This window comes from Mastigoproctus giganteus, chromosome 2 (assembly GCF_048544385.1).
Source record: "Mastigoproctus giganteus isolate SK-2022 chromosome 2, ASM4854438v1, whole genome shotgun sequence".
NCBI lineage: Eukaryota > Metazoa > Arthropoda > Arachnida > Uropygi > Thelyphonidae > Mastigoproctus > Mastigoproctus giganteus.
The window spans coordinates 224,574,623-224,591,339 of NC_143576.1; the positions used below are offsets into that span (position 1 = coordinate 224,574,623).

General features: G+C 36.2%; 1 protein-coding gene across 3 annotated transcripts in view; it reads right to left on the bottom strand.

The window, feature by feature from the left end:
- The window catches only part of kin17 (kin17 DNA and RNA binding protein), a 62,034-nt gene that overhangs the window by 21,723 nt on the left and 23,594 nt on the right, over nucleotides 1-16,717 (bottom strand). For all 3 annotated transcript variants that reach the window (XM_090368997.1, XM_090368995.1, XM_090368996.1), the window contains exons 6-7: nucleotides 15,972-16,080; nucleotides 6,364-6,445 (exon numbers count right to left, since the gene is read on the bottom strand). In XM_090368997.1, the coding sequence (XP_090225123.1) occupies nucleotides 6,364-6,445; nucleotides 15,972-16,080 (191 nt within the window). The remainder of the gene's footprint in view (nucleotides 1-6,363; nucleotides 6,446-15,971; nucleotides 16,081-16,717) is intronic.

The following is a 16,717-nucleotide window of genomic DNA, read 5'->3' on the forward strand; positions in this document are numbered from 1 at the left end:
TGTTATTTCAAATAACTCTCATTTGTAGCAGTCAAGTAACTACTATTTTTGTTTTTTTGGAGATAACGTTAAGACTTTAACAATGCTACCTGTGCATAATAGTTAATTACATCTCCAAAGTTGTCCAATCATAAAACCACATGTTATACCTTAAGTTTTACATTAACTTCATAATAAAATAGTGGTACTCTAATGGCAAGTATTTAAAAAGCTGAAGCCCTCGTGGTAGTAGATAGCCCATTTAATCTGAATTCATGCAGTGCCATCCAGGCGGTTGTATTCAGCTGAGAATAAGTAATAATAGACTTCTCTATTGGGAAAATGTTACTTACTCAAGGCATAAGAGTAGAGCAGCTCATTGTGAGGGAGTTCACAGTATAAGATATTCATTAATGATGTTTAATGTGCAAACTATATTTACTTCAAACATTTCACCTATGTGTTAACTTGTACATTATCTAACATTTTCACAGTTTGAAGTTTCAGCCCTTAAAAGACTATTAGTCTTAATTCATGCTTAACATTTTATTGTCTGGCAAACTATTACTGCAGTGAAATGTGAATAAACTAAACAAATAAGAAGTTCTCTTGTTTATTTATAATTAAAACTGCTGAATTAAAAAATGTAAATTTTTTTATTATATTTGATTTGTTTTTTTCCCCAAAACACGAAAGGTTATTAGAACCATGTATTTGAGGGTTGAAAAGAAAGAAGATACTCATTTACATTGGATTTAAACTTCTAGAAACTAACTTTTAGGAAATATAAATTAAATAAATTTTCCCTTTATTTATTTGGATAGGAGATATGTTTATTTAGGCAGAGAGATGACCACATGGTTAGAGGAGTTAGCATTAACATTAGTAGAGGCATATGATGCATGAAAGCAAGCTTATACAACATCAGCCCAAAAAAAAAAACACACACACACTTCCCATTTCAACCATCCATTCACTCCAAATGCTTGTCTAATTCTGCCTTTAATTTATGTAAACTGTCAACTTCCACAACAGATGGAAGTTTGTTCCAGCAACCAACCACCTGCTAGCTAAAGGCAAATTTCTACACATCTTTTCTACAACTGTCTTTCCTCAATTTGAATTTATATCTCCTCAGGCGATAAATATGGGCAAGAGGAAGAATCTCATCTGTATTGAGCTTGCTCAACCCATTCAAGGCCTTATACACCTTAATCCGACCCGCTTACAGGCATCTAGTCTCCAGACACTGCAATTTGCAGAACTTAAGCCTTTCTTCATAAGAGCAATCCTTTGTTCCCTTCACCAATCTTGTTGCCCTTCTCTGTAGCCATTCCAGCAGCTCTACATCCTTCCTAAAATGAGACCTCCAGACCTGTATACAGTACTCAAGGTGTCACCTGACCATTACTTTATACAAGGGGACAATCATGAGCTACTCCTGAAGACTGTCTGCATTGCTCAGAAAACTTCATATCTGACTGCACAATTACCCTCAGGTCTTTTTCTTTCTCCACTACCCTGAGTGTAGTAACACACATTTGATGTGTCACTCTGGGGTTACTGCTACCCATATGTAGTACTTTACATTTGTAAATGTTAAACTTCAGTTGCCACCTCTCAGCCCATCTGCCCAATTTTTCTAGGTCCTGTTGCAGTAGCATACTGTTATTAACAACTCTGCCAACCTTCATATCATCTGCAAACTTGGACATTAAACCTGATATACCTTCATCAATATCATTAATAAATACAGAAAACAACAATGGGCCCAACACTAAACCCTGGTGGACTCCACTAATAACTTTAGTCCAAGAAGAGCAGTGTCCATTCATTACCACTCTGTCTTCTCCCACTCAACCATCCCTTTATCCATAGCAGCAACTTGCCCTTAATGCCATACTGCTCCAACTTGTACAGTAGTCTTACATGTGCAACAGTATCAAAAGCTTTCCTAAAATCCAAGTATATGATATCAAAATTATTTTTTGCATCTAGTTCCTTTGTGACCACAACACAGTATCCAATTAAGTTGGTCAGACAAGACTTCCCCCTTAACAAACCCATGCTGTGTCTGAACTTTAACTGCAGCCATGTCTAGATGATCCTCCAGTGCTTCTTTAACCACTGCCTCCATTAATTTTCCTGGAACAGAAGTTAAACTAAAAGGTCTGTAATTACCCATATCACTTTTTGATTCCCCTTTATGAATTGGGGATACATTTGTACATCTTCAGTCTGTGGGGAACCTCCCCTGAATCCAAGGATGCATCATAATCATGGCTAAGGGACTGCTTACTTCTTTTGCTGCCTCCTTTAATATAACTGGATAGATTCCATCCACCCCAGGTGCCTTTCTTATGTTTAACTTAAAAATTTCTTCTCCACTTTGATCTTGGTTATTACAAAATTATTTAACTGCCTGTTTGAGTTTGATAAGCTTCTGGCCTCTGTTTCCCCACAGAATTCCTCATGTGAATGTAGATGAGGAATTCTGTAGTGAGGTGGAGGAAAGAAGCTTAAACTCTAACATGGAGTTAAAAGAAAAGTATGATGCTAGTAAGTCAGCTTCATCTTTAGTTGAGGCGGCAAAAGAAGTATCAGGTTTTAATATAGGTGGAATACAGATGGGTAAAACTTGCAGCCAACAGCTTTGGCAAGAGGCCAGAATGCATTTGATTATTTATTAATATCATTGATAAAAATTAAAAACAACAATGGATGCAGCACTGAACATTGGGTGACTATACTAATAACATTACTCCAAGAAGAGCAGTGCCCACTGATAATTATTATGTCTTTTCTCATTCAACCATCTCTTTATCCACAGCAGCAACGTTCCCTTAATGCCACACTGCTCCAATGTGTACAGCAGTCTTTTAAGTTGTTGTTATGCAAATTTCATGAAGCAAAGGCAACTATGGCCAATATGTGTCTGTCAGAGTCACATATTGGCCATGGGTGTTGAAAATTAAATTCTCTCATTTTAATGATTTATGGATATATCAAAGTGTATTTATTATTCCAAGATGTTTAATACATATAAAGAGCTTGCTTTGTCACCAAGTATATGAAAGAGGGCTAGAGGAGCTTCCAAGTTTGCTAATGATTGGAAGGAAGTGGTACGAATGGCTGAATAGGATGGGCAATCAATCAGAATGTGCCTTACTGTAAGTTGTATCTGACAGACAGAGCAGAGCCAGGGGATCTTCTCTTAGAGGTAAATGTTTGTGGGTGAGGAAGGTATGCCTAATGTGCAGTCCTGTCAACATAACTTCTTCCTGTCTATTTGTATGTGAGCTAAAACGCCATGAACATAAATCTTTTTTTTTATTCTGCGGAGTTTATTACACAATTGGTAGTTTTTTATGTGCCACAGTATCAAAGACTTTTCTGAAATCTAAGTTATGATGTTAAATTTTTTTTTTTTTTTTTTTTTTGCATCATAGTGCTTTGTTCCTGTAATAGTATCCATTTAGATTGGTCAGACAAGATCAGACCTTAACAAATCCACGTGTGACTACAGTATAATTGCATTCTTGTCTAGATGGCCCTGCATTACATCTTTAAGAAGTGACTCCATTATTTTTCCCTGGAACAGAAGTCACGACTAACAAGTCTGCAATTACTCATGTCTCCCTTTGGTGCCCCTTTTCGAATTTGAATATCTCCAAGGATGCTCTAATAATGGCTAAAGGTTTGTATACCTCTTTTGCTGTCCCCTTTAATATAACTCAATAGATTCATCCAACCCAAGTGCCATTTTTATATTTAGTTTCAACAATTTCTCCTCCACTTTCTTCTCTGTTATCACAAAATCATTCAGCTCTCCACCAGAATTTGATACACTTCTGGCTTCCCTTTCCCTAAAGAATTCCTCATGTGTGAATGTATGCAAAATACTTATTCAGTTTGTCAGCAACCTGAGTAGGATCATCAACAGTTGAACCGCTCATATCAAGTGGACCAATGTGGTTCATCCTTCTAGTGTAGTAAAGTAAAGTAAAGAAGTCTTTGCTGTTTTTCTTTGCATTCTTCACCAAAGATTTCTCATAATCTGCCTTGGCTTGCCTAACCTCCTTTGTGACTTGATTGCAGACTAGTTTATGTCTACCATATGCTTCTGTATCACCTGATAATTTATATGCATTCCATGCATTTTTTTTTACTGATACAAGCCTCATCAATTCATCTGACATTCATTGTATCTATGTTTTGTTGAAGCAGCGTACCCTGGTTACTCATTCAACTCTGTATCAGCAAACTTTGACATAAAGCTGTTATACTTTCATCACTAACCATTAACCCTTTTCTTTGTGAGTTTATAAAGAACTGTGGTGGTCCTGAGCAGTGAATCATTTTCATGCAATTTTGCCAATTTGTACATAAATGCTTTTAAATATTAATTTATTATGACATCCTAATATTTGAGTAAAATAATTTAAAAATCAAATCAGAATTAAAAAAAAAAACTCACAAAAGATTATAAAAAGATCACCAACAAAAATAACAAAATAAAAGAATTCTAAAAAAATTCATTGTTAGTGTTTTTTTTTTTGATAATACTATCTTCTAAATCTATTTATGCATCACTGTATTCGATTTCCTCTAACCTCTGAATATGAATTCCATTGAATTTTGGGTTCTATAGACAAAATCAGTTAGTAACGGCTGACAGGTGTGATCTCCTCTGATTTTAAAATCTATTTTTGTAGTGCAATCTATTATAAACTGTGCCTAAAATTACTTAGAAACACAGATAAGAGATGGCAGTACTAGAAGAAATGTTGCATTTTGAAATGACCTTGTCATTTCAAAATGTAACATTTCTTCTAGTACTTAGGTATGCTAACAAGGGTACTTATGTATGCGTGCCCACACTTGTAAAATGTATATACATATTAACATGCTCTCGAAGGGATTAACAAATATCAGACATAATACGGAAATCAGTACTGAACTTGTAGAACTCCACTCAAGACGCTCATCCAATTCGAGCAATAGTCATTTAAAGCCATCCTTTGTGTCTTATCACTTAACCAACCTTTTATCCACTGCATTACTTTACCACCAGCACAATGTTATAATTTACACAAAAATACATTCATGTGGAATGCCATCAAATATGTAGTATATACAAATTTGTACAGTAAGTGCCAGTTATAGTGACCACTGGTTATTAGAATCAGCCACTTTAAAGAATCAAATTTCAAAGAATCGACTCAAATCAATAAACTTTCACTACACTTTCATCATTTATTAGAATCGCATCTTTGGTTATAAGAATCGATTTTGAATGCCTCTGTGATTTTTTATAAAGCACATTTCCAGAGATCACATCTTTTTTTTTTTATATGCATTCCATGCATTTTTTTAAGAATAAAAACAATAAAAACTATAAAACAATAAAAACAATTTGCAGTTTTCAGTTTATTGGGCCTTCTTGCTTGTACAATCTGTTATAAATGGGTAGCACTACAGCTTTAACAGAAGAAGAAATTGCCCAGCCTGTTACTGATAATTTCGCCAAGGAGGAGGAAAATGAAGATGAACCCGAACGAATTTCAGTTACAAAATGGCAAACTCATGAAGCTATAGCCATCCTGAGGAGAGCGTTGGAAAAAACCGGTGCAAGTGATCATGAATATAGACTGTTATACAAAATTAAAAAATCAATAAACAGACTTTGTAGTGATAATTTAAAGCAATCTAAAATAAGTGACTATTCAAAATTATAATCATATTACAAAGTGTTATGTTTAATTAATATGTATATTAATAAGCTTTGTATGTTAAATATAAATTTATTTTTATTTCGCTAACCTGTGGATCATGCATCATTTAATTGGTAAAAAACTTTTGGTAATAAAGGGTAAATTTGTGCTTTATATCTTCTCATAATAATGAAACTCATTTTAATGAAATTCATCGATTTTCATTTATTAGAATCAAAATTCAATTTGCAAACGTGATCATATAACTAGTGCTTACTATATATTAAAATTTATTCTTTGCATTTGGCTCTTTTGTGAAAACTTGATAATTACTTACAAGATCATTTAGACACAATTTCCTTTTCACAAATACATTTCTCTATCTCAAACATAATTCTATTCCTGTCCAGTAGATCCTGAAAAACATCTATCACGAATTCATAATTTTCCTCACCATAAGGTAAACTTATAGGGTCTGTAATTATTATTCCATCTTTGGAACCACCTATGTTAGGTTTCTATTTAATTGCAATTGTTTCAACACAATCATATACTGTTAAAATAGCTAAATTAAATGATTTGTATTTTACTGAATTGCTCAAATAAAATTTACAGCATTGTATTTCTTACCATTGTTTGTTGTAACTATATTCACTCTGGCCATACCAACCTTTTTCATCTTCGTTATCTCGTTTAAATTCTGTAAATGTAGCTTCATTCCCAATTTTAGATTGTTCCTTTCCTCTTTCAATCTATTACAGATTAAAAATAAATAATAAACTTTTTTATAAAAACATTAAATAATTATAGAATATTTCTATTTGAAATTTTAAAAACTATTATCTTTTCACAAGTACTTTAATTCTGACCTAAACAAATATATGTCGCTGAGTAAAGCGGTCATTAGTCAGTCCAAAATACTACTGTATTTTTTAGCAACTGACCAATGAGAGCTTTAATTGATAACATATATTTGTTTGTCTGCATTAAAGTAAGAGTAACCAGAGTATAGATGTTGAAAATTAAATTCTCTCATTTACTCGGGCAACTAATTCTGGATGTATTTATGTATGGTGATGTGGATTTGATTATAATAAATTCTTTTATTGAGCTATTAATAATAAAAATATTAACTGTACAAAGCCAATGAAACAGAAAGAACATCAACTAAAATGAAAAAAGAAAAATGCAACATCCCTCTGTAAACTGGTTATTAGTCAGCTAGAATGATTTAAGACCATCAAATGTTGGATCCACACCAATTCAGCGCAAAACACAGCTAACCCAAAACTGAAAACTTAACATACCATGCTGTAAATGGTAAATTTGTCAACACAGCCTTGGTTTTGATATATTTGATAGAACACACTATCTACCTTTGTTTTTTAATGTGCACACACCTTTTTTTATGGTGATCTTGTAAAAAAAAAAAAAAGTATCATGCACAGGTTAAAAGTTGGTAAACAAGAGGAACCTTGTTCACACATTACTTTCACTTCAGTCAGCTATAATTTCCAGGATTCAGAAATAGAGAAAATAAAGGAGGAATCAAAAAATTGAGGTTAGTGAATCTGGAGTTGAGTCATTAACTGGCTGGTAAATAAATATCCATTATACTGGCTGGTAAATAAATATCCCAAAATATGAATAATAATTAAAAAATAAAGCTTCCTTTCCATTTGTCGAATTTTAATGAAATTAGGAATGGCTCTACAATTATTTCCAAAAAAAGCCTAATAGCAAATTTCATAGAAATTATTTATTTAAAAAATAACAAAAAACAGCAAGGACTTCTTTACTTATATAAACTCTAGAAGGAAGGGGATGAATCAGATTGGGCCACTTGATATTGATTGTTCAACTGTTGATGATCCTTGCTCATATAGCTGATAATGACAGGTGCATGTATACTTGCATGTACACCAATGCTAGAAGTATAGTAAATAAATTTGATGAATTTGAAGTGCTGATGGACATCAAAGGCAGATTTGTTGGGATATCAGAGACATGGTGTCACACAGATATAAGCAGTACAGAATTGGAATTTGGCAAGTCTAATGTGCATGGAAAGGATAGACACAGTAGGAAGTGAGGAGTGGTTATGCTGTTAGTTAAGAAACACATAAAATCTAATGAAGTGCATCTGGTTGGACAGTACAATGTGAGGCAGTTTGGTGTGACATAAACACTGGGAAAGGGAAAATGAGAGTAGGAGTGTGTTATAGGCCTAATGACTCTGATGAGAATGATGAACAATTGTGCAGAGAAATAGTGTGCCAGTAAATCAGAATGTCATGTAATGGATTTTAACTTTCCAGATACTGACTGGACCTTGTGGGTTGGTCACTCGCATGCTAGCAAGACTTTTGTGGATTTATTGGAGGATTGTTTTCTACAATAGTGTGTTCAAGGGGCAACCAGAGGGGATAATACTCTTGATCTGATTATCAGCAGTGATGATGCATACATTAGGAATTTGTAGATAAAGGAACCACTAGGTGACAGTGATCACAGTCTACTGATGTGGGATTTACTTAAAGATGTAAATCTTTAACTAAACTACCATCAGGGGTAAAGGGAAGGGTTTTTGTTTTCGTAAAGGTGACTACAATGGTCTTAGGCAGTTTTTGAATTCAATACAGTGGGATCAACCGATGATGTTAAAAACAGTGAATTCTAAATGGGAGGCCTTCAGGGAATTAATCTTGGAAGCTACTAGGCTTTTCATACCAACTAAGAAATACTGTTCAAGATTTAGGCCTAAATGGATGTCAGATGAACTGAGGCTCATGGCAGAGAAGAAAAATGCGTGGGATGCATATAAATTAGCAGGTGACACAAAAGCCTATGAGAGATATAAGCTAGTCTGTAATCAAGTCACAAACGAGGTTAGGCAAGCGAAGGCTGTTTACGAGAAATGCTTGGCAAAGGATGCAAAGAAAAACAACAAAGGCTTCTTTACTTACGTACACTCTAGAAGGAAAGGGATGAATCAGATTGGTCCACTTGATGTTCGCAGTTCGACTGTTGATGATCCTGCTCAGATAGCTGACAAACTGAATGAGTATTTTGCATCTACATTCACACATGAGGAATTCTGTAAGGAAGGGGAGGACAGAAGTTTACTAAACTCTAACAGAGAGCTTGTAATAACGAAGAGCAAAGTGGAGGAGAAATTGTTAAAGTTAAAAATAAAAAGGCACCTGGGGCAGATGGAATCTATCCAGTTATATGGAAGGAGGCAGCGAGGGAAGTAAGCAAACCCTTAGCCATAATTATGAGAGCATCCTTTGATTCAGGGGAGGCCCCCCACGGATTGGGAATTGTACAAATGTATCCCCAATTTACAAAGAGGATTCAAAGGGCGACGCAAATAATTATAAACCTGTTATAGTTTAACTTCTGTTCCAGGCAAAATAATGGAGTTACTGGTTAAAGAAGTGATGCAGGATCACCTAGACAAGACTGCAATAATAATTCAGACACAGCATGGGTTTGTTAAGGGGAAGTCTTGTCTGACCAATCTGATTGGATACTACAATGTGGTCACAATGGAACTGGATAACAAAAAATAATTTTGATATCATATACTTGGATTTCAGGAAAGCTGTTGATACTGTTGCACATGGAAGACTGCTGCACAAATTGGAGCAGTGTGGCATTGGAGGCAAATTGCTGCTATGGATAAAGGGATGGTTGAGTGGGATAAGACAGAGAGTGGTAATCAATGGACACTGCTCTTCGTGGACTAATGTTATTAGTGGAGTCCCAGGGTTCAGTGTTGGGTCCATTGTTGTTTTCTGTATTCATCAATGATATCAATGAAGGTATATCAGGCTTAATGTCCAAGTCTGCAGATGATACAAAGGTCAACAGGGTTGTCAATGATAGTAAAGACAGCATGCTACTGCAACAGGATCTAAAAAAGTTAGGTAGATGGGCTGAGAAGTGGTAACTGAAGTTTAATATTGACAAATGCAAAGTACTGCATATGGGTTGCAGTAACCCAAGAGAAATGTACCAACTGTGTGGTACTATGCTCAGGGAGGTGGAGAATGAAAAAGACCTGGGGGTAATTGTGCAGTCGAATATGAAGTTCTCTGAGCAGTGCAGACGGACTGCCAGAGAAGGTCATGGAGTTTTGTCAATGATAAATAGGAATTTTGCTAGCAGAGACAAGGAGGTGATTATACCTTTGTATAAGAAAATGGTCAGGTCACACCTCAACTAATGCTAATCTGAATGAGTATTTTGCATCTACATTCACACGAGGAGTTATAAAGGGAGGAAAATGCCAGAAGTTTATCAAACTATAACAGGTTGCTTAAAGATATTGTAATAACTGATAGCAAAGTAGAGGAGAAATTATTGAAGTTAAACATAAGAAAGGTTACACGAGTAATTACAGACCAGTTAGTATTAACTTCTGTTCTGGGTAAAATAATGGAGTCACTGGTTAAAGATGCATTGCAGAATCATCTAGACAAGACTGCAGCAATAATTCAGACACAGCATGGGTTTGTTAAGGGAAAGTCTTGTCTGACAAACTGATTGGATATTATGATGTGGTTACAAAGGAACTGGATGCAAAAAACAATTTTGATATCATATACTTGGATTTCAGAAAAGCTTGACACTGTTGCGCATGGAAGATTACTGAACAAATTGGAGCAGAATGGTATTAAGGATAAGTTGCTACAATGGATAAAAGCATGGTTGAATGGGAGAAGACAGGGTGGTAATCAATAGGTGCTGCTCTTCGTGGACTAATGTTAATAGTGGAGTCCCACAGGGTTCGGTTTTGGGTTCACTGTTGTTTTGTATATTTATCAATGATATTGATGAAGGCATATCAGGCTTAGTGTCGAAGTTTGCAGATGATACGAAGATTGGCAGGGTTGTTAATGACAGAAATGGCAGTGTGCTATTGCAACAGGATCTAGAAAATTTGGGAAGATGGCTCAGAAGTGGCAACTGAAGTTTAACATTGACAAATGCAAAATACTGCATATGGGTAGAAGTAACCCCAGAGGAATGTACCAACTGTGTGGTACTACACTTAGGGTGGCAGAAAATGAAAGACCTGGGAGTAATTGTGCAGTCAGGTATGAAGTTTTCTAAGCAATGCAGACAGGCTGCCAGAGCAGGTCATGGGGGTTTGTCAATGATATACAGGAATTTTGCTAGCAGGGTAAAGGAGGTGATTGTCCCTCTGTATAAGGCAATGGTCAAGCCACGCTTTGAGTACTGCGTACAGGTCTGGAGGCCTCGTTTTAGGAAAGATGTAGATTTGCTTGAGCGTGTACAGAGAAGGGCAACAAGACTGGTGAGGGGAATGAAGGGATCCTCTTACCAAGAGAGGCTTAAGTTCTGCAAATTGCAGCAGCTGGTGACTAGGCACGTGCGAGGTGATCTGCTTGAGGTGTATAAGGCCTTGAATGGGTTGAGCACGCTGAATTCTGATGGGATTCTTCCACTTGTTCAGATTACGAACCTAACGGGGCATAAATTCAAATTGAGGAAAGACAGCTGTAGAATAGATGTGCAGAAATTTGCCTTTAGCCGGCGGTTGATTAATTGTGGAACAAACTTCCATCTGTTGTTGTGGGAGTTGATAGGTTGAATAAATTTAAGGAGGAATTGGACAAACATTTAGAGGGCATGGTTGTGTGAATTTATTTATTTATTTAATATTTTTTTTGGCCGAGCTACATAAGCTTATCTTTGGCGACACTCTGATTTCTAGGCAAAATGATATATCTCTTTTGGGGATTACCCTGACTTCTAATCTCTCTTGGCACAAACACATTACAAATATTGCTTCCTCTGCATCTAAAAAACTTGGTTCTCTTTCGCTCTCGGCGTTACTTTTCTTCCAAACAGCTATTCGCTCTTTACAAATAACAAATCCACCCTACCATGGAATATTGTTCCCACATCTGGGGTGGTGCCCCCAAAACCTCTCTCAGGCTTCTTGTTTCCGTTCAGAAGAGGGCAGTTAGCTTAATTAATGATGCTGCATAAGCTTGCTTTCATGCATCAAATGCCTCTACTAATGCTAATGATTCGTCTCTAACAGAGTCTCTCCACTCCGCGTCTCATAGATGTACTGTTCTGCTGCATGCCTCTTCTACAGATACTTCCATAGGCACTGTTCTTCTGAATTGGCTTCTATAATTCCCATGCTCTCTTTCAAAACAGTCCAAACACGTGCCGCCACCAGCCAACATTCATTTACTGCCCAACTTCAAACTCACAGAACCAACTTTTCATCTTCCTTGTTATTCATTCAACTGCCGTTTTCTGGAATCACCTTCCTTCGTCCGTATTTCCTGAAAATTACAGTCTACAGAAGTTCAAGTCTAATGTCAACAAATATCTTCTTTCATTTTCTCAACCTCCAACCCAAGCACGGTACTAAGTACTATAGGTTCCAATACCTCTCGTGTTTGTGGTTTACATAAAAAAAGCTCATCCGCTGGCTTTCTTGCATCACATGCTGCGATTACTATTAAGGCACCTGGGGTGGATGGGATCTATCCAGTTATATTAAAGGAGGCAACAAAGGAAGTAAGCAAACCATAATTATGAGAGCATCCTTGGACTCAGGTGCAATCCCCATGGACTGGAGATGTGCAATTGTATCCCCAATTAACAAAGGGGAATCGAAGGGTGACACGAGTAATTACAGACCAGTTAGTTTAACTTTTCTTCCGGGGAATATAATAGAGTCACTTGTTAAAGATGTATTGCAGGATCATCTAGACAAGTCTGCAGTAATAATTCAGACACAGGATGGGTATGTTAAGGGAAATTCTGGTCTGAGTGTTGCGTATGGAAGACTACTGTACAAATTGGAGTAGTATGAGTTGCTACAATGGATAAAAGCATGGTTGAATGGGAGAAGACAGATGGTAATCAATGGACGCTACTCTTCGTAGACTGATGTTATTAGTGGAGTCCCCCAGGGTTCGGGGTTGGGCTCACTGTTGTTTGGTATATTTATCAATGATATTGATGAAGGCATATCAGGCTTAATGTTAAAGTTTGCAGATGATACAAAGGTTGGCAGGGTTGTTAATGACAGTAATGGCAGTGTGCTACTGCAACAGGATCTAGAAAATTTGGGCAGATGGGCTGAGAGTGGCAACTGAAGTTTAACGTTGACAAATGCAAAGTACTGTATATGGGTAGACGTAACCCAGAGAAACGCACCAAATGTGTGGTACTACACTTAGGGTGGTAGAAAATGAAAAAGATCTGGAAGTAACTGTGCAGTCAGATATGAAATTTTCTGAGCAATGCAGACAGGCTGCCAGAGCATTTTATGGGGTATTGTCAATGATATACAGGAATGTTGTTAGTAGGGAAAAGGAAGTGATTATCCCTTTGTATAAAGCAATGATCAGGCCATGCCTTGGTTAAAGCATACAGGTCTGGAGGCCTCATTTTAGGAAGGATGTAGAGTTCCTTGAGCGTACAGAGAAGGGCAACAACATTGATGAGGGGAACGAAGGGGTTCTCTTACCAACAAAGGCTTAAGTTCTGCAAATTGCAGTGGCTGAAGACTAAGCACTGAAGAGGTGATCTGATTGAGGTGTACGAGGGGGTATGAAAATGTTTGTATCCTTACCTAGAAATAATAGCCCTAGAAAGTTGAAACTTCAAAGGAACTTTAATCCTTTTCTATGTACTCTCCATGTATAGTAACACATTTCTCCCATCCATGGATCAATTTTTAAATAACTTGATCATAGAAGTCCGCAATTTTTGCCTGAAACTATGATTCCACTTCATTGATGATTTCCTGAGACAAATCAAAGCAGCATCCACGCAATGATTTCTTAATTTCTTAAACCAAGGAGAAATCCGATTGTGCTAGGTCAGGAGAATGTTGAGAAAAGTTCTCGACATCTGCATTACACAAATCCAACACTTGGCGAGAACATTCGGCAAAGGCGTCAGCAATCTTGTAGCCCATTGTGCAGAGACCTTAGACATGTGCAGATGGTCAAGTAAAATGCTGTGGGCAGACCCATAACTAATTCCTACTGCATTTGTGATGAAATGAATTGCCACACATCTCTGTCACTCAGACCTGCTGCTCAATCTTTGCAACCGTCTCACTGTCTGTGGACATTGATGGCCTTCCTTCTCTTGGCTCGTCAAAAGCACTTGTACAACCACACTGGAACTTCAGTTTCCATTTTTTCACAGTGTCATAGGATGGACAATTCTGCCCATACACATTTTTCATTTCTTGATCAATTTCCTGAGCTTCCTTGCCTTGCAAATGCAGGAACTTGATCACTGCTCAATACGCCAATTTGTCAACCATAGCATCCTTCCTCAGATTCTGGGCTCCACCTTTGTTTATATGATCACCTACGGGAATGAAAGGCGCCTCCGTAGCCAGGTGGGAAGGAGCAGCAGTGCGTAGCACACGCTTCTTGATTAGACCGGGGTTCGAGCCCATCACCACCAAATATGGAGAATGCGGAAAGGTCATGGAATGACCACCGTATATCCCGGAGCAATATGGCCTTAGTTGCTAATGCTCCTAAAAACCAAATAACAAACAAACAAACGGGAATGAAATTTCACATGTTAGTTATTGAATATGTAGATAGCTTATATTAAAAATGGCATCTTCCTACTGATGTTTTATCTAGTTCAGGGTACAAACTTTTTGATACCCCCTAGTATTATACAAGGCCTTGAATGGGTTGAGCAAGCTGAATTCTGATGGGATTCTTCCACTTGTTCAGATTACGAACCTGAGGGGGGCATAAATTCAAATTGAGGAAAGACAGTTGTAGAACTGATGAGCAGATATTTGTCTTTAGCCAGCAGGTGGTTAACTGCTGGAACAAACTTCCATCTGTCATTGTGGAAATTGATAGCTTAAATAAATTCAAGGAGGAACTGGTCAAACTTTTAGAGGGAATGGATGTGTGAAATTGTTTTTTTTTTTTTTTAGCTGATGCTACATAAGCTGATATGCTTGCTTTCTTGAATCACATGCCTCCATTACTACTACTACTACTATTTGGAGTGAAGTTTAAATCTATTTAATTCAGTTTAAATTTAAATCTATTTAATTCATGGTACAACAAAGAATTCATTCTTTGTTCTACCATGGGATCTTTATTATCACTTTATGCAAATTGTATGTAGTGGTCAGCTTGCATAATCTATAATCTAATAAAGTTTAAGAATATATATACATATTTTTTTTGTTTTTTTTTTCTTTAGTTGTTGGCACGTTGGCTCTGTGGCCATAATGCACCTCCCAAAGTTTCTGCAGTTTACTCTGATCCAAGCCCAGGGCAGGATTCGAACCCGGGACCTTCGGGTTGCCAAGCAGGCACTTTACCCACCTGGCTAGCCCAGTCAGCAAATATTTTGTTAGTTAAGTTTTTTGGAATGTTTACATTAGGGCAGTGATAATTTACATCAGGTCATGCAAGTCAAAGTGATAAAGTAGCCGTTGTGAGGTGTAGTGCCCTCGTGGATAGCATGATTGGTACTATCGCCATTCTCCTCACACCAAGTGAAAAAGAACCAAGTTAAAAAAAAAAAAAAAGAAAAGAAATAATATTTTATTGTTTTTTGGAATGTAAGTAAAAGTTCTCTTTAATTCTAAATCCAGTCTAACCCACAAAGAGGGATCAGAAAGTGTGGTATCTCTTAATTTAAAGTTAAATGTTAACCACTGATTTATAATTCAGCTTAATAAACCATTTTTCCACAAACACAGTGAAGTGTTTCCTTTGCAAGTTACCTCCATTCTGTATTAAATTATAGCTTTCAATAGACAACTTAAAGAAGGGCAATAAAATTTTTGGAAAACATTGAGCTTTTGAAACTTAATTTTTTTTTTTTTTTTTATTTATACTCTGGGGCAGTCATATAAGATGCAGTAATTTTACAACCATAGTGATTTAAGGGAGTCCGACATGACACTCACTGTTAATAATGGAGTGTATATTTTTTGGCAACTTGCAGTTTCAAACATGACATATAAAGCTGTGCTCAGCTGTGACCATTCAGTTTAAAAACTATGGTTAAATATCATGACACAAGTGTAAGTTTTTTAACTATATCAAGATAATGTCACAAAAAGGTAGATTTCATTCAGAGTCAACATAACTGAAAGGCATTTTATCTATGGTTGAAAAAGAATGGCACTGTAATATGGAAATTATAATAATGAGGAATAAATTAATTCCTATTGTATAACTCTTGGGTTATAATTAGATGATTTAAATATTTTACCTGTAGCTGTAGAAATTTATCCATTCGTTCTTGATCATCCATATCCATTTTTTCCTTCTTTGCTAAAGCCTTCTGTCGCTGAATTGTATCTGGATCTTTATCAATGTAGCTGAAAAAGAACATATACATTAAATTTATTTTTTATGGCCAGTTTCTCCAAAATTCATTATGAAGGATGTATAATTAAATGACACTACCAATTCATCATCTTCCTCTAGTATACATTACTAATACAATCACATTACCTGCATGACACTTATTTGACAGTTCATCTGCCTAAACTGCTAATGTACTTTATAATTCAAGACCAATAATTTGTGTTTATTAAATTATCTGGCTTGTTTAGTGTAATAATACAGGGTCATTATAAAGTCCTTGTGCAGTTTTAAATTTTCATAACTTCCATTTTATACATGATAAAATCAATCTGTAATAAAATGTTAGAAATGTAATTTAGTGAAGTTTAGTATGTACTGAGAGTGATTCATTTATTTTATTATAGTTTAGCAAAAATTTTATTATTATTATTTTTTGCAGAATTAAGCTTGACCAAATGGCTTCAATAGAAGAGAAAGTAAATTATGTCTGTGGTTGGCTGAGTTAAAGTCTGTAATCACAGTACAAAAAACATTTAGAACCTATTACAACAATGATGCACAACACACGAATTCCATAACTAACTGGATGAAAAAGTTTAAAGAAAGAGGTTCCGTCAATGATAAACCACGATCTGGTAGGCCAAGTAT